This window comes from Echeneis naucrates, chromosome 3 (genome assembly GCF_900963305.1).
Source record: "Echeneis naucrates chromosome 3, fEcheNa1.1, whole genome shotgun sequence".
Lineage (NCBI taxonomy): Eukaryota > Metazoa > Chordata > Actinopteri > Carangiformes > Echeneidae > Echeneis > Echeneis naucrates.
The window spans coordinates 4858359-4883953 of record NC_042513.1 but is presented as its reverse complement, the minus strand read 5'-3'; the positions used below and the strand labels follow the sequence as shown (position 1 = coordinate 4883953).

At 39.0% G+C, this 25595-nt stretch overlaps 1 protein-coding gene across 1 annotated transcript in view; it reads right to left on the bottom strand.

Moving 5' to 3' along the window:
- Positions 1-25595, bottom strand: part of pde3b (phosphodiesterase 3B) — a 35540-nt gene that overhangs the window by 7084 nt on the left and 2861 nt on the right. The window contains exons 2-7 of the mRNA XM_029497425.1: positions 4209-4259; positions 3138-3386; positions 1813-1964; positions 700-800; positions 350-581; positions 158-249 (exon numbers count right to left, since the gene is read on the bottom strand). Of these exons, the coding sequence (XP_029353285.1) occupies positions 158-249; positions 350-581; positions 700-800; positions 1813-1964; positions 3138-3386; positions 4209-4259 (877 nt within the window). The remainder of the gene's footprint in view (positions 1-157; positions 250-349; positions 582-699; positions 801-1812; positions 1965-3137; positions 3387-4208; positions 4260-25595) is intronic.

Here is a 25595-nt window from a genome sequence, read left to right as displayed (position 1 = left end):
GCATTCAGCACGATGTAGAATGAGCCACTTAACCTGCTAATACAAATGTTTCTCTTTCAATCCTCTATGGAATATAATGTAATAATAGATATCATAGTGATTGTGTGCCACCATGCAATCATGCTATATAAAGTATATTCAGTGAAAGTGCAAGTACCTGAACACCTGCGTTGAGCCTCATTGTTAAATGATTGATGGGGTTCCCCTGTGTCACTACTGGAAACTCCCTTGGACATCTGACGGCCGCAGCTAGAATGGACAGGCAGACCCGACGGGACTTTATAGTTGTTGACTAAATGAGTGCATGAATGAAGACACAGTGACACCACTTCATTACTGCAGGTCTCACTTGGTGCAGACGGGGAAGGTGGAGCTGCGGAAAGATTGCTGAAAATCTGATGAGCTCAGTGTGTAGCCCAGGGGCTTGTGCAGGTTCAGGTTGACGCTCGGTTTTCGCAGAAAGTCGGCCGTGTCAGGGAACTCCACAGGTGAGCGAGTGACGTGAGACGAAGAGGAACCGGTACCGACTGTGGGAGGACTGTGGCTTGGTGATGTGACAGGGCTCAGGCTGGGAGATGTGCCTGGAGAAAATGAAGGGTCAGCAGAGCAGGAAAGGATCAGAAAAGCAATGCTATTTAGTCAAAATATGAGAAATAACAAAATGCTGTGTTTTCTCAATGTTCCCTGGTTACTCCTTACCTGCTCTCCTGGGCCCTGCATGGTATGTGAGGGTGACAGAGGAAGACCTCTGCTTTGGAATGGTGAGCAGATTTGCACTGGGCCCATTGGGCAGACCTGAGCTGGGGCACAAACAAACACATTCTAATAACTTTTAAAGTGGACCTGCCTTTAACAGCTGCCTCACAATCAGATCATCTGCTTCGCCCAGTGCACAACACACTACTGTACAAGACTCTGATTGGCTCATCAGCTGTCACAGCTAATCCTCTACTGCCATCCTATGGAGAAAGACAGTTACTACAGCTTCATATCGACTAAGTTTACTGTTAAAGTTATTTGTATGCTGTGTTTTTATGTAGTTACTGACGATATCTCATTCTATGTTGCTGCAGCGTCATAATTATAATCAACTTTTACACATTGATTTAATAAAATTCAAATCTGTTGTGATTCTCACTGCCAAAGGCAACAAAAACCAGACAGCACAGTAATTTTTGACAACATATATCTTAAAAGTATTCATACTACAGTTATTTCTGCTGGTTAGCTAGTGCGCATTCACCTACATAGTTTCTAATCACAGAATTAGTGGAAGACCAAACCTGTCTAAGTTCATAAAATTAAAACCCTGTCTTAACACTTTGAAATGTGATTATGCAGCTGTGATGATGATGTACAGTAGATTTATATGGATGTGTGTTGAGACAAGGAGAAATGTACAAAAGAAAAGAGGGCAAAAGTAAAATCTAAAATAAGAAACTAATACTGTTAATTTAAAACTGGTGAACTACATTTCTCATCTTCTCACTAAAAATGAATAACACCAAGTCCACTTTGTTTTGTTACAAGTGTACCATTTCTATTGCTATTTTAAGGATGAACAGGATTTTGTGCCTATTCAAAACTACCAAAGGTGCTTTCGATTTTTTATTTACTTTTTTTTTTTTTTTTGCAGGCTGATCAAAGAAAAAGAACAGCATCTTTGATTTCAGGGGACACAAATGCTGCTGGTCCAGCTGTAGGCTTAATTAGCCACATCACATTAATCAGATCTTCCTTTAATCTGATCCAAAACCATATTTCTGAAGAAAGGAAACATTTGATCACTTTGTCATCACTTTGTGTTGGTACCTGGTCAAGCTGAGGTCAGGGTGGGGTCTCTTGCCGTTGTTGCGTTCCCAGCGTGAAGATGCAGAGTCAAGATGAGAAAGTATGGAGGATGAGGAGGAGGTTGAACTCCGCCTGGGCTGAGGGGTGGGTAGGCTGTTTCTGCTGTTCAAACCCTGATTAGAAAAGAAGTTTTCACAATACATTTATGTTTAATTTTGTTTCAAGAAAACAAAATTATGTGAGTCAAATCACATCACACCAAAAATAACTAATAACTTTCTTGTGGTCAAAAAGTTTACTGCTGCCTAAAATTTCCCATAATGCACCACAGCATCATCTGGCAACATAATGTAATACAGCATGATCAATTATTTTAATGTGCTGAGCTGATAATTGAAAAGCTTTTATTGCGACCAAGTGAATAATGACTCTGATTATTGGTGATTGGTCTGGCTGACTGCCTCAATGATTCCTGATTAATTTTCCATGCAAAAGAAAAAACATCAGTGCAGATACTATACCTGAGTCTGGGAATATTGTAGAAACAGTAAGAAAAAGGGAATGCATGTGGCTCAGCTGGGAAAAGGTTCTAATATTTAATGTCTGTTTTCATGAAGTTTATTTTGCTATGCCTGCCGGTGCAGAGTTATGCTATTTGGATACAGGATATTGACCCTGATCGTGGACATGCATGCTTGGTTAGCAAGCCATACCACTCGTTCCAAATAGATTGTATTTCTGGAATTTCCCCTTTTTTGCATTACTTGGATGTCACAGTTTTGGAATGTGCAACTATCAGAAAAACACATTGAAATTGATTGAAAATCAATAATTGCTGAAGCACACATTTGTGACAGTTGAGACGATTTGAAACCATTTGGGAGTAATCCTGTTAACTACCTTACCATCATCAAGATGGAGGATAGAGGACTACTGCTTCAGTGACTTCACCCAGTTGTAAAATCCCTTCTTTCTTTTCTGTAGTGTTGGAAACTTTTGTGGAGTGCTGTGATATCTGAGTTGAAGTAATGTGTCAATGTCTCTTGTCAGTCAGCACCTGGTCCTAAAGGATCCAGTGGTAGTTGTAACTGAATTGACTGTTTATTCCAAAAATAATGACAAGGGGAAAAATGCAAAACAAAAGAAGAGGAAAATCTAGTTCTCCACTTGACTCGTGACACTATGAGCAGACGGTGAGCAGTAGCTGTACTCTGAAATCTGGAGTGTGCTTAAGTAAGTTTTAGCAGCTGAATTAGCTTGTAAATTAAGATTTATTTCATGTAAACAGTTGCTAGCTAAAAATGTCTATAACTCCATACAAGTTTGGTAGAAATGGCGGCACCCACCTTAATCACCTTCCTGTCACTTCTCTCTACAGAGTCCTCCACCTCATCGCAGGGGTAGAAACCTGGGAAGGGGGTGAAGGGGTTGACCCTTGGGCGACATGAGCCCGAGAATGTCCCCATGAGGCTGGAGATGCTGCGCAGAGCTGAGATTGTTTGTGGCGACAGAGACGAGTCCATCATCAGGTCTGACACCAAGTTCCTGGCCTCGTTGATGACTGAGAGATCCACGCCATTGCCGCTCACCGCACCCTGCCATTCATGCACAGATATCACAGAAGTTAGGGAGCACGAAAGCAAAAGGACTTCTGTGCAGCCACTGTATTCAGCTTTCAAAGATGTGAATGAGAAGGATTTGTTAAAAGCCAAGACAGCTTTCTTGCCATGAGAAACAGGTTTTGGTTTACGACTTGAGACGTTGTAGTCTACAGGCCTGCTGGAGGAGTGCGCTGTAATAAGAACAGATAATCTACTGATTCATGTTGCCTTCATTCATTGTCTCGTCTGTTCTCCTCTATTCTTCTAGCTTTTTACACAGCAGGAACAACAGTGAGTACAATATTTTAGTATTTGGGAGGCAAATACACCGCATCGGTAACTCTCATGAGCTGTGTAGTGCTTTGCTAATATCAAAAGTGAAATCCCATAAATTTAAGAACAATCTGTAATCCTTGTCTTTTCTTAGAGCAGGCTTCATGAGGGAACAGGTTCTGGCTGGCTTTGTCCTGTTTAACAAGAATGAATAGTGACTTTTGGTCTGTATGAGCTAAATTCTTTGACAGATTACACAAATAGTTCAAACACAACAAAGAATGTCTGCATGAGATAAAAAATGTGGCATGACAACAATTCCAAGGTCAGTCTATGCCAGGTTTTTCACCATGTGTATTTTGCCTGACCAAAAATCAAATATCAGGTGCAGAACTGAATGTCCAAGAGGTGGTTTGTGGACACCTTCTACAGGTGGATTACAAAGGCCACTCTCTGAGGGAACATGTATTAACTCTGTGTTACCTGAATTATACATGCTCATGTATCTTTACATATGTGAGCTGAAAGCAACACAGCACTGACCTGATACTGTGGTTTGTACCAGTGCTTCAGATCCCAGTCCCATAAGATCATCTGGGGAAAAAACACAAGAGAGACACAATAGCTGTCAGTAAAATGTCATTCGTTAGTGTATAACTCAGAATATGAGATGTGTTTGGTAGAGGGCAGGCTTTGACCTGCGCACCACTTTGAGCACATTAGCCTCATGGCTTTTCAGAAAGGGCACTGGCCAGTCAGCAACAGAGTGACAGAGCTTCTGCAGGTCTATTCTGCCTGTTATCTAAACACAGAGTGTATTAACAGTTTACATTATGGATTTCCTGCACCACATGATGCACTTTCTACTACAGGTATGCTAGCCCACACTGCTTTAGCAACAGCAGACCAAGGTCTTCCGCTCAAAGCAAACCACTAAAACCACCATGGTGCGTCTACAATGGAGCTATGAGATCTTATCTAGCAGCAACTACGTCAATTGGCAGCATTTCCACATTATCTGTTGGTATATCTGTTGGACAGCTCCCACACACTACAGCAGTGTACAGTCAAAAGTTATGTAACCCTAACTCACTGGGCCTGAGAAGCTCGTAGCTACAGCTATAACACAACTTTTAAAGAATTGTATTACTCTGGACAAGCAATTAAGTTACTTTTTTAAATGGGCAATTATGTTTTTTTTTTTTTTTTGCATTCACAGGACTTTTTGAAATGTGCATGTAATTTTTTCAGCTATGCACACAAAGGTGAAACACAACATGTGAAGCCTTCTATTCGTGATAAATCAGCTTTCACCGTTCTGGTGATTCTAAAGTGACAAAATTAACCAGATAGGATTTAGGGTCAATCTATATGTTTGGTGAGGAGAAATAAATCAGTTTGTCGCATGAAATCAAATCAACAAAAGCAAGGCCACCAAGCAGTCTAACCCCTCACCACTAGGGGTTGAGACACTGAAACCTTATCTGAGAGGAACATCCACAAACGGCAACAACATGCACTCAACATGTCAACACACACTATCATATCTCCTGTGTTTTTTTTTGGTGGATTTTTTTGTATCATAATTTTTTCAGGAATAATCAAGAACGACAAATTATAAAATAAAAGCAAATCATATTTCAGCAATATCTATAATTTCAATAAGGCACTATATTAACATTTATTATTAGAAAAACTGATTCACTCTAATTGAGGAATACTTGATTGTTTTTATTGTTACATCTAAAATGCATCGTTTCACTCACGTCATTAAAATAAAAATGAATTCAATCTAATTAAATAAGAAAAACAATACATGACATGACAAGCTTTCTTTCTGTACATGCCTTTCTTACAGTTGTGCATTAAATTATTTGATTTGACATGTACATGTTTCAAATGTATGCATGTACGACGTAAATAAATTAAAATCTTGAACTATAGTGGGTAAACAGAATAGTGGCTTTGTCCCATCTCCTCCAATCAGTAACTGTATCATTGATCAAAGTGGAATGTTGGGTGTTTGTCATCAGCAACTGTACAATGCTGCCAAACATTTAATATGGCAAATAAGCCCTGCCATGGCAACCCGACACAGAGGCCAGCAAACAATGCTCCAAACACCATGGCAACAGATTGGCGGCAGACGGCTGGAGGACAGAGTTGCTGGCTTTCTGCTTGTTTACGGAGAGACACAGAGGGGCTGAAACAGAGAGGGAGATGGGTAAACGCTGAGGGAAGGGATGGCGTTAAGGAAGGGATGGAGAGTAAAGGACAGACAAACAGACAGGGATTATGGGGGGAGGGAGGCAAAAAACAGAGATGCAATTTGACAGGCTACATGTGGCCTCGGACTTGATTTTACTCAACGAAGGGCTTGTGTTTTGTAGAGAGTTCCATTTTCTACTGACCTGCAATTACATATGCAGTACACACCCAGCAACACACTCAAAGTGTACAATCTGTCAGCAGGTCCATGACAGTATCTTTCTCATTTTAGAAATTATTTAACACAATTATTATGACACAAGCTTCATGAAGTGAGAACCAATTTTTTTCAATATGCATAGATATAAATTACAATAACTGAACCTTCTCTTAATCTTTGTGCGTTCTGATCACAATGCACAGAGACATTGACTCTTCCAGCCCTCACACAGCGCAGGAACAGGACAAGCTGGCTGACTTGGTGTCTACCACCACTACTATCATCCCCACAGAGGCATGTGCCAAGGAACGACGTATTTACCGTGAGGGCCTTCTGCATGTGTTGAGATTAAAATCTGACAATGAACAGGTGAGACATTTTCTGATCTGATGTGATGAAAACATGACATGAGGGCCAGCACATAGACAGACACTCAATTCAGGTGCTGCTATGTACACACATGTATGCACAAAAGCACACTTCAGTGCATTCTACAATTTCTCCAAGACATTTGGGCACAAATGTGAAAAAGACTGAAAAAGAGATACTAACATTTGGCTGTTTAAGTATTTTGATTTTATCTTGTTTTAAACTTCCACTCAATGAAATATGACCTGTAACACTGGACTGTGTGTGGTGAATGTATGAAACTTGAGATGTTGTTGAAAAGGATGTAAACTGTAAACTACTGACTCGTGTTGTGTATGCATTATGTCTAATTTCAGGTAGTTTCAATTCCTTAAGTTTGTTTATCTCAAACTTTCTGTGCATATGCACAGTATCTTAATGCAGCCAAACTCACAATAAAGCTGTTTTCAATTCCATTCTTCTGTTGCTGTTGTACAATGAAGGAGTGATGGAAAGGGAGCTAATAAGACATTATGTGAACTTCCAAGCCATTTCCAAGCTGCTGGTCTGCTGCTATATAAGTCCCACAAGACACTGTGGTGTCATCATAACACGTAAATTACAAATGTGATTGAAGGTATAATTTCTTGTCAAAAGATCACTTGAGCAAAAAAATCTTGTGTTATAGAATATTTTGACTCTCTCTCAGCACGGACAGCCTCAATTCAGGATCCACAACAGTTTTCAGCTCGGCCTACTATATTTTCTCAGCGTGATTGGGACCTTCATTTACATTACCTGCTGAAGATATGTGTAATTCCCTCTTTTTGATACAAATTATAGCTGATAGTGGTGTTTTAACGTGAAGCCTTATTTTTTCTTTGCTCCTTGCTCCTCCTCTCGTCATGTTATATTTTCTACATTACAAATTCAACACTTCCTGTACCCTAAGAGTGTTCCAACATGTGTGTGTGTGTATATCTGTATATATACATATACACAGATACACACACACACGCTGTGTTTGACTGTAAATTATGCCATTAAGTCAAACTTCCATTAAAAAAGTAGGGAAAGAAGTCTTTGAGGTTGCTTTTTTAACTGGTAATACTGTGCATCGGTATCAGCTCAGTATTTACAACTGCGAACATGGGAACATGTCAGCAAAGACGTCGGAGTGCCTGCCTAATTTTTCTACTCTTCATACTATTTACTATTTTTAATTTCAGGCTGACACGGATCGGGCTTGTTGGATCTGGCACATCCTGTGTATCTGTCATTCTCTGTAACATGGTGCACAGCCACGTGTGTGTGTGCATGAGGTTTATTTATGGCTCAGGTATTTCCAAAAGGGAAATGATAGCACTATATTTATACACACCTTTCTGAATGTAGAGATACAAAGCAAACAAAGACCAAGACAAAACCGAGAATAAAACAGATAGTGAAACACCAATTCATGCTTGTAAATGCACAAGGAAGAAACACTGGGGTAACACTTCACATTCACACAATTATTTAGCATGAGACTTGTCGTAAATATTTCCTTGCAGCAGTCAATAAACCTGGACTATTAGATGGCTGGTTAGTCACACCTGCATGTCATATTAACAAGGCTCTAACACTGTGATGTCAGCAGTGCTGGAGCTGATAAAAAGACGCTAATAAGAGCGTGGGGGACAGAGAAAAGGTATCAATGGCAGGCAGACAGGCAGCCCGGGCATTTGTATGGAGAGCAGCAGGGCATTGCTGACGTCAGTCTTGAGCGACACATACAACGTCAGCAGCCCTCTCTACATGCACACGCTGATAATGAATGGGCTCCGTCAGAAGAAACCTGCACACAAAAAGAAAAGACGACATAGAGAGAGGAAAAGAAAGCACAAGCTGGCCAGATTCTTATAAGCCTCTGTTCAGGAAAGAGAGTTAACCAGATGAGGTGGTTTGCAGAGTGAGAGTGTGTATATATGTGTGTGTGTGTGTGTGTGTGTCTGTGTGTGTGTGTGTGTGCGTGCATGTGTCTGCTCTATTGGTCTTTCACACTCATCTACCACTTCACTGGACTAGTGTTGTTCAGCATCTGCCCTTAGACTGCCAGGATATGGCTGGGCCTGTAAAACACAGCCAGAGCTCAGACAAGTTAGCTGACTTTAGACCAGCAGCTGAAGGAAGGAGCAGGGACTAAAAAAAACAACTGTCTCTGAACTTTTGACCCAGACAGGCTCACTGCCAAGATGGATCCACGCATATAAAACTCACTCATATGATAAAATATACTGTAAATAATTACAGGGATGAAACATTTTCTTTTTCATTTGCATTTATCATTAACATTGAAATTCAACAAGCTCTGTTAAGTGTTATCATAATAACACTTAGTATCATAGGGATAAAACAGAAATCACTAAAGGTTGCACCAATGTCTCTGATAAACTGTTCCTTTCAGGATTGTACAGGCCAAAAATTATTGCCGGCAATAAAATGATCCTTCAACAACAATTTGCTGTAAAGTTTTATTTGGTAATAATGGTAAATTTAGACTGGCTTTGACATGGCTGTGGTATGTGGTCCTGATGACTCAGTTCACCTGACTCTTCCATGTTCATCGTAACAGATCATTATTAATGCAAAGTAGTTATAAATAAAGTAAATTAGTTCAACAGTGAATTAGCATATAACCTCGCACTAGTTCATACCTTTAAATTTTATGGAAGTGGCTAACATGCCTTTGATTGAGAAGAGAGCTGTGAAAAAGGATGCTCTGCTAAAGTGTCAAGTGCAAAGACAGGACAAACGCTGACAGCCCCTTTCTGAGAAGCACCTTTGATTAAATTAACATCCGATTGTGTCAATTAATTGCTGGAAAAAAAAAAAAAGTCTCAATGTGTCTTCTTTTCAATCTTTTTTTAGTAATTTTAAAAGTTCACAGTTAATGCATGATGCAATCTGTCCCAGCATGCTGAGAAAGTAAAGCAGATGAGCAAGATATAAACTGATGAAGCAGGTGCTTGTGAAAAGTAGGTAAAGATACAGACGGTCTTCACACTGGGACAGTCTACAGGACCTGGCAAAAAATCTTTATGCATCAGTGTTGCTAGGCTCTCCAGCAGCACACAGCTCAAAAGGCCCATACCGAAAAAACTGGTGGTACTCCAGATGGCAAGTCCGCCTATGGCTGTCACCAGTGTCGTCAGGGCAACCTGGCAGGACTGTGGAAAATTCTTTGACTAGGGAAAGGAGCTCGTGCAAAATGTCATCCCTCTCTTTCACACTCATCTACCACTTCACTGGACTGGTGTTGTTCAGCGTCTGCCCTGCAAATCCAGCACCTATCAGTGTAATCTGAAGTACTTCTATAACAAGATTTTTTTTCCTTTTTTTTACTCTGATACTTGACATGTTTAGCACTGCAAAACATTAATAACAATAAAAAACAAACATATGGTTAAAATTTTCATGGCAGTTGACAATTACAACTCGCAGATCTAAACTCAGTTAGACAGAAAGATATAAACTAACAACAAATTTGTCAATTAAATGAGAATCCGTTTCCTTTTTCGTTTTAGTTATGTTGGTTATTTTATGTGTATTTCCGTAACATTTATAGAAAATGCTTTCAGTAATTTTCTGTATTGCCCAAAGAAGCACCTCAGTCTGTTCTTATGAGCTAGAAGGTAGCAGATAACAGTCTTGTAAGTTTTCCCTTTCTTATCTCAACTGCAGGGAGCTATATAAACAACACTGCTAAGCACAGAACATGTTCATTTGATTCGACAAAGTTTCAGTTTTTAGATGACGAGCAAGAATGCCAAAGAGGAAAACCTATATTTAAACAAGCCAGCGCGCAAAGTAGGGAGACCCTCGGGCTAATGGAGATCATATAACAGGCTTCAGTCACACCTCACAGCAACACTACACAGTATTTTAGGTGTTAATTTGTCATATTGGCCAAAAACTGATGTTAAAAGCTAGACATACATATTAATGAAAAGGCTCCACAAAAACAAAATGTGCATTGGATAAACAAAAAGAGGCTGACATGCTAAAATAAAGAAAAGGTTTGGAAAAACACAAATGTATAGAAAGTAAGGACTGTCAGTAAAGAACGGTAAGAAAACAGCTGCCAAATCCTGACACCAGATCTTTTTTGTGGTAATACTACTACAATGACCATAGAGGTATGTGAGTGTATGAGGGTTTATTCTATTGTTCTCTAAGGTTGGCTTTTATCTAAGAAATAAATAATGATGCCATTTCTCTTATCACAAGAGGTTGGCAAAAATATCAGGACGTATGACCTTTGAAGAGTGGTGGCAGAGAGCCCAAGTGTAAATACTTTGAATTAGTACTTCTCAAAGTCCTTTCTGCTGACATTGATTTGCTGATCTGCGGGTTCATATAGATATCCCAGGTTTACCCAGTGTTAACACCAGCAATTACTTAAAGGACCATTGACCTTGTGACACACAGAATATAAAATCAGAGCCAGCCTATGGTTTCAGAAGTCATCAAAAAATAAAAATAAAAAATTGAAGCAGCTGTTTATTGAGGTACATCAAGTATCAAGATCTATCTCAGATTGACTTGTTTTGTATTCCTTTGCTTACAACTATATTCTCTCCATTTATTCCGACTTACAATTTACAAAATTTGGTTTCCAATAATCTGGTTCAAGTTGGTATTTTGAAAGACTCACTGTATGCCAGGGGTCAAAGGTGATGTCAGTGCAAATGTTTTCTGTTGCAACTGTAACACGGCAGCACAGAGCTTTACCGTCTCAACAAGAATGTCATGTTAACCTGTGGTGTGATTTTAGTTTTCTGTCTTTTATTCACACGTTTTTGAACACTCAGCAGGCAAAGAAATCCACCTGGTAGCACTGAGTGAGTCTACCAGCAGACATGTGGGATCGTGCCATTGTCTGGCTACCTGGTTTGCTACTCCCACTGAAAGATCTGTTCTATTTATTTTCACCAGACAACAGCACTGTGCCACCTTATCTGTAAAAATAAAACAAAACAACTTTGACACAAATGCAATACAGCATGCCATACAAGAGCGTGGCAAATCCATTACATGAAGGTGCACATTCCAGGTAGATTACTTAGAAATGTGAACAGCATAGTTGTAGTGTGTACGTGACTTCATGTTCCAATCCTCGCAAACCTTTATTAAACAGGTCACAGCAGTTGCACCAAATGTTGTCATACTCGTTATTGAAACGTAAACGTTAAACACAATTGAAAAGGACAGATAGGGCCATTTAGGACATGCTGACAGGCTACACACAAAGCTGTTAGCATGCATAAATACGTATGTTTATATTGGAATCTTTATACAAGTGATTAGTTTTTAATTTAATTTGTAATTATGAATAGTTTTACCCCAATAAAAATATAATTAACAATTATGATATCAGAGATTACAGTCACAATACTGTTAAATTTAGCTTTTTTCTGAGGTAACACTTTTTTCTAATACTTTTTTTTTATTCTGTTGAAAATAAAGTCTATGTTCCTAACATTTTCTAACTTTCGAATATTTTTCTCTGTCAAAGTGCACACGTGTAATGTATGTCCTTCACACGTAACCTTTTTTGACTTCTGCAGAGGCCAGCAGCAAGCCTTAGTTTGCAGGCTAGGGGGCCTGAGTACCACAGGAAGGTTATACCTGATATGGACATGAGAACTAGATGAGGGAAGCTCAAATCCTTGTAAGGGAACATCTGGTTTTATCATGGAATCAGTGCAGGCTCCTCTCATAAACACAACCTAACGCCTTAGCCCTGGAACTCTGGCCAATAACAAGCATGTGAACACAGACGCCATCCATCAGAGCTGAGCAAAGGGAGGAGGAGGAGTTCACAAGGAAGTGGAGTGAGTGAGACAGACACAAAGAACCATAACAGAATTTGTGTTAAGTCAATCATTTACGAGCTAGTTACCAACGCTGGCTGAAGACAGCTTCTCATTTCTCCCTTATATATGACACATGCACAGTGCTAACATTAAAGGGGAGGTGACACTATGGCTACTGCATAGTGAGTAATTTAACCTAATTCGGTCCACTAACTTTATAGGTCGGGATCATACAGAGCTCAAACATGTACTATTCAAAATACCTTTACAGCTGCTGTTTTTTTGTTTGTTTATTTTTTTCTTTCCTTGTCTCGCTGTACTGGCCAGGTGTTATTTTTACAAGGCCTGACAGTCATATAATATCATAAACTGAGAGGCTGTAGATGTATATATATATATAAAAAAAAATCTAAGTTGTATTTATCATCGCACTCACACACACCCAAACAGAGAACTGCTGCTAAATTCTGTCACCCTACAGAGACTTTTAACCTATTTGATTTATTTTGTTTTACAGATGCATATTCACTGTAAAGTTCAGTCCAAACAGTTTGCAGTTCAACCTGTTTCTACCAGCAGCAGGAAGCAGCCCAACAGTTTGGACTAAAACCACTCAAATATACAGCCGTCACGTAGGAGCCTAAATATCCAGATATTTTCTCAGGAGTTGGTGGAGACCAAAGTAGCGCAAAAATGAAAGTACTTTTGATTTTAATTCATGACACGGCTGCAATACAATAATAATGTTACATATCTCTTAGTTGTGATAGTAGACAAATGTTTGCTAATTTATTGACCATAATATGTAAAAGCTCTTTGTCTGAAAGCGGCTTTCGGAGGTCCTGTAGCCTTTAGTGGCCAGAAATCTGCGCGTGCAACCTTTATTTTTCTTTTAAGGTGTAACAGACATTTCTGAATGATAAAATATACTACAGTTCAGCTATTTTAATCAACACCCTTTTCTGTGTGAAGACATTACCCACAAATGTGTAGCAATCCACTTCCCATAGTATTGTCGGACAAATGGGCAACTGAAGACTTTCTACTACACCTTCTGTGTGTAAACTTTTACAGCAGCCCTACTGGTTGTTTGTAGCACTGGATCGGATTGGGGACCAAGTCCTACAACTGTGCAAGGCCACAAAACAGTTTTTGCTGCAATGTCCAAAAGCAAAAGTTGATGTTTCATGAGAATAATCCACCCTGGCTTGGTACAGGGGTGGGGTGTGTTGGTATTTCACATTGGGGAGTCCCTGGTGTGTAGCACACACATAATGAAGTAAGACAGTCATTTTGTCATGCAACCAGTTTGCTCTCTGTGTCGAAAACAGAGAACCTGCTGTTGGAGCAGACACAAGCAGACAGACATATTTTAATATTTATAACCATAACCATTCAACCAGCAGAAAAATAATACGTCAAGCTTAAACAAAAACTTCACTGCTGCTTTGCCACAAAGTAACACACTTACTACATGCATTGACAATATTTGAATTTAAAGAGAAAAGATTTTTCTGCCATTTAGCACAAAGGGATTTTGAGGAGGGGGTTGACCTGCATTACAGGATGCATTCGTCACATAGCTCCTATTTCTCCTATTCAAATAAAAAACGAGCACAGGATACCCACGTCTTTTGTAGATACACATCTTCTGCTATTGATGCATTTAACAAACATCTATGTCTGAGCCAAGTTTGTCCATTGACAAAAGTGACCAAAATGTATCCAAGATGTTAAAACTAACACAACATACGTAATGAAGCTGACTAGTATGCAGCAGAGGTAGCAGGCAAACATATTTGTTGTCGTGCGCAATTGACAATCTGGGCTTCCTTAAAAAAACGAAACTCAGTTTAGACCCAGAGTCACCAAACAGGAAATGTAGCTTTCAGAGTGACAAGGATCTTACAGCTACCTTCCCCTCACTATCCTATCATAGAAGTGAGAAGACTCGGCAGGTGGCACTTTTAATTCTGTAAGTATAAACTCAGAACTCAGCAAGCTCTGCCTGCATCACCTGTGACAGATGTCACATGGCATAAATACTGGAGCACCGGCTGACTGTCAGATGAGTCAGAGTCACACTAACCTATAGTAGGTTTACTAAACAGACTTAGTGAGAGGAAAGGTGAGGCCTACATGTACCAAGTTAGCAAGATCTGTGTAGTAGACAATCTTTTATTTTGATTAACTTTAGGTTAAGTATTAAGACACTGCTCTAAAGGAGCACTCCTGGTCATAATTACAGTAAATATAGTTTAAGAAATGACAAGACTGCTCCAAGGAAAATCAGAAATACTGAAAAATACTGATTACCAACAAGAATAATTAAATAGAGAGCTAGAAAATCCCACTTTGTTTCGATAAAAAGCTGTGGATAACTACAAATTTTTTTATTCCTGTTGTTTCTACAGGATTTGTGTTGGAGAGCATTGAGTGTGTAAAAGTACGCAAAAAACCCTGCATCAAAAAATCCATTTAATGTCATTGTTGGAACAGCGTCAATCATATTCTTTTTTTTTTTCACAAGCATATTTAAGACAATGTTGCAGCTTTCTTTCAAATGAAAAGTGAACAAATGTAAAACACACAGTCTTCTTTCAGCTATGCAATACTGTGAAAACCTGAACTATCCTGAAAAACTGGTTCATGCATTTGTTGCCTGTAGACTGGAGTACTAATTCATTACTATGAAGATGTCCCAACAAATCTCTGAAAATCCTTCAGTTGATTGAGAAAGCTGCTGCATGAATATTAACAGGAACTAGAAAAAGAGATCACGTTTCTTATATTAGATTCTCCTTGCTGGCCCCCAGTAAAATTCAGAAGAGAATTCAAAATCCTTCTCTTTACATACAAAGCTCTAAATGACCAAGCTCCATCATATCTCAGAAAGCTCATAGTTCCTTATTGTCCCAGTGGGTCACTTGACTCCCTATATGCAGGTTTTTTTGTTGTTCCTTCAGCTATCAGGCTCCTCTTCTTTGGAACCAGCTCCCAGTATCAGTCCAGGGGGTCAGACTCTGTGTCTACTTCCAAGATCCTGTTTAAGAAATTCCTCCTGGGCAAGGCCTATAGTTCAAGTTAAAGTTTAATTCATCTCTAGTTATGCTAATATCAGGCTAGACTGCTGGGGGATGCAACCCCCCCACCCTCTGCCTCTCACTCCTCTGTGTTCGTATATCACACCATTACATGTCACTAGCTTTGTTTCTTCCTGTAGCTTGTTTGCCCCTCCTGTCCTCAATGCTGCAGGTTGTGAATCATCTCTGCTCCATGTTCCTGCCCAACACCTGCTGCTGCAGTAGTTACTATTAGAGATCATTAACTGCCATTATTAATCCCTACTGTCATCCCTTCTGTTATTTTTACTTACTGCAAGTATTTATTAATCTACATTTAGGGGTACCAGCCATTTATCCTCTATGCATCTGAATGTTTTTCCTTTCTTCTTCCTTGTATTCTCTATCCTTGTTGTTCTCACTCCCATCTCTGTTGCCACCTCTCTTTCTCAATCCAACCATTGGAGGCAGATGGCTCCCCAACCTGAGCCTGGTTCTGCCCAAGGGTTTGTGCTTCTTAGAGGAAGTTTTTCCTCGTCTCTTTTGCCAAGTGCTTGCTTGGAGGGAATTGTTGGGTTTCATCAAATTATTCTATAAAGCGTTTGGTCTCAACCTTTTCTATATGTAAGCACTTTACATGTATTACATATATACTTGAAGTAACTCTGTTGCGATTTGGTGCTAAGTAAATAAATTTGATTTGATTTGAGTTGAGTTGATTTGTTGTGATGTGATAGTAATGAGGATTCCTTTGAGGGAGACTCATTTTATAAAAAAGATGTGAAGGAAAGTAGATGGAAAATAATCCATCCGTTTCCTCAGCTAACAGCCGCTATCTGCCAACCACCCTATGTCAGGGTCCCTGCTGCTGGTACGGGGCAACAAGTCCACTGTTTATCCAGTTGACCATTTGATACAGGGCCATGACAGATAACGGATAGAAAGGTGAGTCACGCTGCAGCAGGAAAGCAACAACATGAATTGCATAATGTATAAAAATCCAACTTCCTAAGCTTGCATAGTACATAACTTCATGAATCCTGTGGCTCTTCAGTGGTCGTCTTCTTGAAGGAAAGCCTCTCTGGCCACTAAACCACTGCCAGTCTGGCCATGAGCCCTGAATATCACTATTAAAAAATTCTTATGAGCATGTCTCTTCAAGGCCTTCGCAGGGAGCGATGACAATTTGGGACGGCCACACTCAAGACTGCATCTGAACAGCGCAGTGTGCGTTAGCAGCAGAGGAGGCGTGCAATTAAACCCTGTCCTCTCTGCTCACTCACTCTGCCAGCAGTGAGCTCCATATGACTGCTGAAAGACCCCCAAGTCTCTGCCGTTGCTGGTTTATCTCCTGCAGTAGCCTGTATCAGCCATAATAACGTTCATCCCAGTCGTCAGAGCGCCCATGCAGCAGACATAGCATGTCTGTTGTTGTTTGGACTTCTTAAATGACGGTGTCATAGCTCTTCAACTTTTCTCACACACGCACCCAAAAAAATAAGATACTGTCTTGTGTGTGTCAAGCAAGCACAAGCAAATTATGATGGTTCTAGCTTTGATGCAGAGAAAATAAGTAATAGAACACAAATTTACTAAAATCTTAGAAAACAATAAAGAAACTGATGAAGAGAAGTGAAAACATTTTGCCTGAAATGCTGATAACCTTTTTGTTTGGTCATATCCAATTTTGTGTGCAGTCACAAGAGAGAGAAAAAGCAATTGGGGAACAAGGGGTGGCGTGTGCAGGGGTGGGGAGGGAGAGGATGATTCAGGTCCCCGGGAATTGATTCACCGAACAATGGTGAGCAGATCAAGAGCAACCTTGGCTGGATGGGGGAGATATCTCACTGGAGCTCAGAGTCAGAGACCTCGTCAGACACAAAATCTATCTACAAAATCTCACTTACATTATGGGAGGGGAAGAGTGGGGGGGGGGGTCTGGCATTTGAGCCTGTGTGTGTGCGTGTGTGCATACGTGTTGGGGGAGGGGCAGACGGGGGTTAAAGTGAGAAAGAAAGGGAGACAGCAAGAGACTAAAGAAAAAGTGAAGAAAAGGGGGTGGGGACTGGCCCACTGCAGTGTCTCAAAACATTTTTTTGGTCTATCCCTATTCATTCCACATTCAACGATTTACTTTTACAATAAGTCGCTCAGAATAAATTGTGCACAGTTTTAGGAAATGGCGATCCTGTTGGTTGAATTTAGGATTTTCATTGCAATGACTAATAGTGCTTCTCAGTTTTGCCCTTTTCAGTGGGATCTGCCCTCAGCTGCTAAACACACACAAGCCCTCCTCTGTAGCTGCGGCTGACGTCAACCGTCACTTAGCAACAGCCTTTTGGTGTAAAAGCAGCAGTGCTGACACCGTTTTCAAAAGAGGTGCACAGAGAAAGACAGAAAGAAATTCAGAGAAAATGAGAAACAGAGGTAGAGAGGAAAATGAGGGACAGAAAAGTAGATGAACAAAAAGTAAACATTTGATGAGACTGCGATGTAATCTTTCAATGAGAGTGAAATTCAAATATGATAACTGATTATTTTCATATAAAATGTTAACTACTCCATTCTGACAAAATTCACACAGCAGCAGTTTATACAAATGGTGCCATCATCTATTTCGTAGTGACTTAATTTAACCACACCACCCCTTAACCAAACCTAATGTTGCGCTCCTCCTCTACTCTCACCATGTCATTGGACTGAACAAACAGTCAACACATGCAAGGTTCACCAACCTCATCCTGAACTTGAAATCTATAAGCCACCTCAAACGTTTGCATTGTCTGGAACCGTACGCTGTCATCAAAATACTTTGAGATGAGCTGCGCAGAAAAATATAGAGCTTGATTGCAAAAACTGCCAAAGGTTTATGGAATATTTTGTCACGACTAATCTAATCTGGCTGCTTCACGTTTGCCTATTTTTCATGCATGCCAAAACAGGCAAAGTACGGAAATCTGATGCCACACTTTCTAGGGGAAAAATAGGTCTAATTAGCCCAAACTTTGGTGGTGATAGTGGTTTGGTTGCTCCCTCTCTAGACAAACGTTCTGGACTTCAACAACACACATACTCAACTGCAAAATATGCTTTGCACAGATAATAATACAAGCAGATAGACAAAGTCAGGACATCACATCAAGGTTGATTAGAGAAAAATAGGAGACAGGTCCATCTGCACAGCTAAAAACTGAGCATCAAATAATTCAGTAATTTATGGGCTTTTTCTATTACATAACAACAAATTGTTTAAGAGAGAAGCAAAGCAAAACTGTCTTTGAAGAGTCACCATCAACTCACAAAATATTCAGACACCAGAGTCATTAGGCTAAACTGTGGTAGACCTATCATGAAAACTAAAGAGCTGCAAGCTAATTGCTGGTGATCATGACGCAAACCGTTTCCAGGGTAACCCGAGTTTTGGAGTACCCGCTCCAGCATTTCCTCATCTGTTTGCACTCACACCAGCAGGCTGACAATGCAGTCGCTGCATCCTGTTTCACTCTGCAGTCAGCCAAACACACAGCACCTCGCTCAACTTAACCCTTTCTACTGGTCCTGCCGCTGCTGCCGCTGAGAAATTACATGCAGCCGTGCAAACTAGTCCTGACATTTAAGAAAGTGGGAGGAGAATAAAATTTCCTCAATTTGGCCGAGCAGGTCATCTGGATCCAATAACAACAGGCCAATTCTTAATAGGAGGAATTCTCAAAATAATAAAATGATGTGCATTTCAACATGAACACTTGAAAAGGAAAAAAAACTTCCATTACATATATAGGCGAGATGAGTATGTGCCTTTTCAGATCTTCATTTGATGTTCAGAAAATGTTTACCTATAATATTAAAGTTACCTGTGGCATTGATTAGTAGTTGCTAAGCAGTGAATTAGGACAGTTTGGTATTTGGATCCTGGCTGTTACACAAGCACCTTAACACAGAGGTTTACATCAATCTCCTTCAACAACCTAGATTACATTTCATCAAACAGAACTTTATCATAATAATCAACTCAAACTGACCCGGGCGCCATTTTCAGGGCCATATCTTCATTTTAATTTAAAATCCCATAATTATTGAAGACCACCAAAATGAATACATGTATGATAGATGACACTGTGGGTGCCACAGGGGACATTTTTAACTTCAGCATCAAGATTAAAGTTTCCTTTAAAAAAGAAGCACACACACACACACACACACTAACTGCAGATAACATTGGAAATTTCATGATTTAAAGCTAGAAGGTAGAATCAATTCTTAAAAACTTAAGTTATTATTTTAAACTAAAATCTAAACATTAGTTTGAGCTCAAAAGGTTTTCTTATTTTACCTTAATTCACCTTATTAAATTTTCTGGATTTTTTTCTTCAATGGACAAAGAAAAAAAAAAAAGAAGACAATATGATCAACAATTCAAATTCGGTGTCATGTTAGAGGCCACGCGTTGCACAACAAGCCAAATAAGGTTTCATTTGATTACTGGATTTATCCTTTATATTTATTGTAGAATAAGACGGACTAACTTCATGTTTTTGTATGAGATTAAAAAAGGTGCAATGTATAGCATATGGAGGACGAGCTACATACAGGAACATAAAACTAAATTTACACACACTGTGAATTTCACACACATACACAAACACTTGTAATGAACAGAACAATAGTTATTCAGATGAGTTTTGACAATATTGAACCAAAGACAAAAGAGCCACTGGACCACAGTTCCCCTAAATGCATGGAGGCCTTGATCTCCACGGATGAATCAGATAGAGAGGCTGAAGGTGTAAATCGCTTCTTCAACAGCACATAAGGTACAACTTAATTTGCTCATGATGTTATATCATTACTGGCAAAAATCACGTCATTGTATTATTATATATCTATACATTTAGTATTAAACTGATAATATGATTTTCTAAATCCCAAATCTATTACAAAATTTTTGCATGTATTACTTTCTCTCAATTCTACTATAATACTGACAAGGAAGGATTTGTTCAAAGTAAACATTACATAACTAGTTCAACACACTTTTACCACGACACTGAGAGTCAGACTTAAAATGCTGCATGTTTTCCGCATAATATCTTAAAGAATTGATATTGTTTTTTAATACAAAATAATACAAAAATAAAAAATCAAAAGTCTGTGGCTGTCACTGAAGCTTTGGATAAGTAAGCTAAATGGGAGGAAATACAATTCTCCATGCTCCCTTTTTTCCACCTAAACACTCATACAACATTGTATGCCGTCTGAAGACAGACAATTCCTCCCTTTCTCATCCCTGCTGGAGGCTAGACACTATATTCTACAGGGCGATTAATAAGACTTGGCATTTTTTCCCTTCTTTGCAATCACCCTGTAGTACGTCACTGGGTTGTGACGTCAATCTTATATCATTCCACATGGCTTTACAGCAAGCGAACGTGACAGCTGAGAGCTGCTCTGCGTTTCACTGCTCTCCCTTCCAGCCTTTCTCTCTGAAGCCTGCTTCTCTGTTCTTGTCTGGATGGGGGGTTAGTTAAGTGTATTATTTAACCCTGCCTGCCCCCGTAGAGTGGTAACCACACAAAAAGAGGGCCTTCTCCCCGAATTCGCTGCCAATGCTCCCTCTTTGGTCTTACTGACGAAGTAAAGCTTTTTAGATTTCTGCCATGAAAGCCCAAATACAATAATCCTGCTTTAAAAACATTATCTCCACTTTATTCTGTTTATCTCAAAGAACTAACTGGGTCTCAGAGTTTCATGCAGACATAATTGTGGGGAAGAACAGGTTGCTATTCAGGTTGGGCACTAAAATTGTTCATTTGAATTACATGATTCTCAGATTCCACAACCAAAATATGCAGCAGAAAAATCTGCAAACATATTTCTCACTTTCAGACAGTTTCAACCAAAGCCTCAGTTTGTGACCCTTTGTGATTGCTGGAAAGTTTCAAAGTGCAAGCACAATCTTGCAATAAAAGTAGGAAATACAGAGTTTTACCGGGCTTCCTCTCTGTGTCACAACCCTATGCTTTGCTGGCTTCTTTAGGTATTCTACTGAAGAATTTAACTGAACACAGCGACACAGTTACTGCAATAAATTAAGGATTCAGTTAGCCTGACCCCTGGTACTTACGGTCAATCCATAATGCTTTGGTTGTGCAAGAGGTTTTGAATTACTCTGGCACAAAACACAAGAGACTTCAAATGATCCCAGAAGAAAAAGTTTAAATTAATTGCAATAGGAACATGTGAAATGCACTGAATAAAATGTATTTTTCTCTTTTTTTGGGGGTATATATTTTCTTTTTAAACGGAAATCTTTGTCTTGTGTTTTGATTTCTAAATGCACAGTTTAGCCCAGTTTAAAAGCAATGGGCCTGATGCAGGGACCAGTTATGTGAACACATTCACACATATTCACAACCACTAGAACGTACACACAGTTAATTGGAATTACATTTTTTTTGTAGAAAGAATTTTCTTAGCCACAAACAAAATGTGTAGTCCAGACCTGCACTGAGAGCCTTGGCTGCCCCCCCCCCCCTCGCCCCCCTTCACTGCGACAAACAGACTCCTTTGACTTATAGTCGCTTGAATTAATTTTTTGTAACCACACTGAAAATTATTTAATTTAAAATTATCCCTAATATAGCAAAATTATTATCTTATAATATTATCTTATATGTAGGCTCCGTTAACAAAACCACCCAAGACATTTCAGTGGTTTCATTAGAAAATCTGAAAAACAGCTTTGGCAGCTGCATCAGTGCCATTTAGCAGATCTCTGTCCAGGATCATCCATCAAACAGCAAAACATCACATACTACATGGTGTCTTATAATCTAGTTTGATATATTAGAAATTCTTGTCACCTTCACAGTCATGGACTTAGCATCTAACTTAGTGTAGCCTAAACCTTTTCCTCTTTATCATCAACATTTATTTTATTCAGAACTACATTCAGGAGTGGCCCTCATTGTCCAAGACGACAAGAAGAAAAACAAAAAGAAAAACACAAAAATGTGTTCCTAATTAAAACAGTTACGGGTAAAAAGATTAAGATTTGTCACAGCGCTGCTAGGATGGCATGTCAATGATAAATGTACTCTTAATCTTTTCTAGTTGGTTTTTATGTCATCTGCTGACTGCTAGCTTTGTTGCATGATTGTTTTGTGATTTCTGACAGGAGCGCTTGAAGCTTAGCGGTGTGAAATTCTTTTTACACTTTCTGCACAGAATGCCGCATCATACAGCGATTTTTTTGGTTTTGTTATTATGATGATGATGAAATTTTCCAAATGCCCATGAGCAGGTGGGGTTCATTAGTCTAAAGGGAGCAATTTGTCACAAGTTTGCAGAGTTAGGAGAGTATGTGGGAGAAAAAAAAGAAAACTTTGAGCAAAGGTTTTTGCACGAGGCCCGCTGTGTATAGTAGTGAAGACAGTGATGGCATCAAGCAGGAGGGGACCATCCTTAAATTCAGGATCACAATACAACAGCTATGAAGATATGTGCTCAGATATATCTTTTTGGAATATGTTCATGTTTTCATTAAAGTTCATGTTAAAATGCTTTAAAGCAGCATGCCAAAAATGTTAAACCACAACAATCAAAAATGATCGAACATATTTGTCCTGTTGGAAAAACTTAAGTGATTTTGTTTTGTTTGTTTGTTTTATCATCTTAAAGTGACTGACATCAGCGTGTTGAAACTATCGAATGTCTGTTGAGATTTGTGCCATCAGACAACTTAGCTGGAATTGTTTGTAACATGCAGCACTCATTAGTAAGCTCAGCCTTAATTAAAAGAAAATACATAAAAAAGACTTGCTGCAGAAGTTGAAAAAAAAAAAGAAGTTTTTCTTGCTATGTCGACATACAATCTTGTCTTACCAGTGCATTCCCAGACAAGATCAGCTCTGCATAGTTTTCTGTTATTTCATTTTAAAGAGAATCGTTACAATTAACTTTTGAATTTGACACCTTTCATTAGTCTATTAGAGTTCACGCGGTCATACATACTGTTGTACATAAAAATAAACACTGAAGATGCAATTAAACAACAAATTTGGTTGTGCTTCTACTGTACTGTATAGTTAAATATTTGGAGGCACCTCCTTTTACTTCGTCGTGTACTTGTGTGATGACTTTTTCTCCTAATTCAATGGCACATAGCTGCCTTTTAGGATACATTACCAATCCCCACTACTGACTATTGACATTATAGAGTTCTGTTTATCCGGGGGATGCTATTCAATTCAAAAGTACCAAGTAGACTATTTTATGGTCCATCAACTAGAACTTCCTGCAGGCCTTTAATTTGAAGTTAAATTTGCCTTTTTGGTTAACCTACCCATATTTTTCACCACTCATAGGCATACTGTTACAATGCTGTTATAAGACAAATATGAACATCTGCTCATCAAACTCTTGCTCTACAGTGCCACCGGTGGCTAAACACCCCCAGTGTACTTTAACAACAAAAACAGTAGTCTTTTTAAAATATGCTAATCCGGAGAACAAATTTAGATTCATGTCTGGTTTTGCAATACCAAATAATACCTTTAAAGGGCTCAGGGTTCAGTCATCAGTTACTGGTGGCTGAAAAAATTTGTCATAACAAAACAACAGGCCTACCAACAACAACAAGCCAAATATTTTAAATGTATAAATTGTGAAAATACAAGCACTGGTCATACACAACGTTGGGTGTCTGGTGACACAACGCTCACCCTGGAATATTTCAGACCATGGGCCACATTTGTCTGAAGCTGCAGTTTTATCTTGAATATTCAAGATGGTGTTAATTTACATTAAGTTTGCATCCACATTCGTGGAGTGGTGATGAAGAACATATCACTCAAATGTCAAATGGATTCTCTGGTGGACTATAAAATGAGCTATACAACTATTATTAATGTTAATCTTTATAAAATACAATTTATTGTATTTTATTTTATTGATAGTCCACAAGTTCCACACAGCACACAGTTGATTCTCACATTTATTCTTACCAGTTGATAATGACATAAAATTGCAATGTTTGAGGGAAATATAGTAATCACTGTAAATATCGGTAAATCGATTAAATGGATTTTCTGTACTATGGCAAGTCAGGGTGTTTTACTGTGATTATGCCATGATCTTCCCACACAGATAAAAGGGGGAAGCTGTATTTACATCATGATCTATTTTTAAAGTTGGTTGGTTGCAAGTGTCACTGTTGTTTAGGTTGTTTATAGGATACCATTATTTGTTCCACTGTTGCAGTTACACTCTATTATCTCTACAGACCTCTGCCACACAAACAGAGAACGTTAGCAAAACCATTGGCAGCAAGTATGTAAGTATTAATATTTATTTAAATAGATTTGACACTCCTAGTTTACTTAGTTTTGAGACTTTTTTCACACATTTATCTGTGACACTGACTAAAACATCTTATCTCTGACCTACATGCCAAATCGCCATACAACCAGAATTCAAAAGTGACGATGCACTTGGTGTGTACCAAACCATCAAATATTGCACACTCACCCCCCACTTTTTTTAAATGAGAGACAGAAAACTACAGACCCTCTCAGACAGCAAAAAGAGGGGTTTACTGTTCTGTGTGTAAAATATGTGTAAAGATAAAGAACATGTGTGACATCAGCAGTGAACTCTGAGTGAGCCCTCTCCAAGTCTTCCTTTGTACCTTTTCTACGCCTTTCTGACGCAGAAGCTGACAGAGCTGTATAAAAATAAACTTTAAGAGGTAGAGAAGTTACATCTTATAAGATTATTTCTTTTTCTAAGTTTACAGTTCTTCTCTGCTGACATTTCCTGATTCTAAAACCAGACAGGGAAAGGTTTATTGCCAAATTAAAACCAAACCAAAATCTTGCGAAAAAAGAAAACAAAATTGGAAATATATAAAGATCAGCTACAGCAGTGTTTCTGCCCAGCATGGGCTACAAATAATACAAAACTGAGTATGTTGTGAATGAGACAAATACAGACAGACTCACCCTAAAAACATGCAATTCAGACTCCAACACACCTGACTAACATTTCTCTGAGAAATCCTCACAAACAGGAAAATTAGAGAGCATATTTACATTTTATCCCCTTTACTCACCAAGGAATACTTGACATTGACACAAGAGCTTACTGGGAGGCTGCCCTTTAAGCTGTTAAGGACAATGTGACAATGGCATGGGTACTGACAATGGCCAGTATTTTTGGTTATCTTTTCACTACA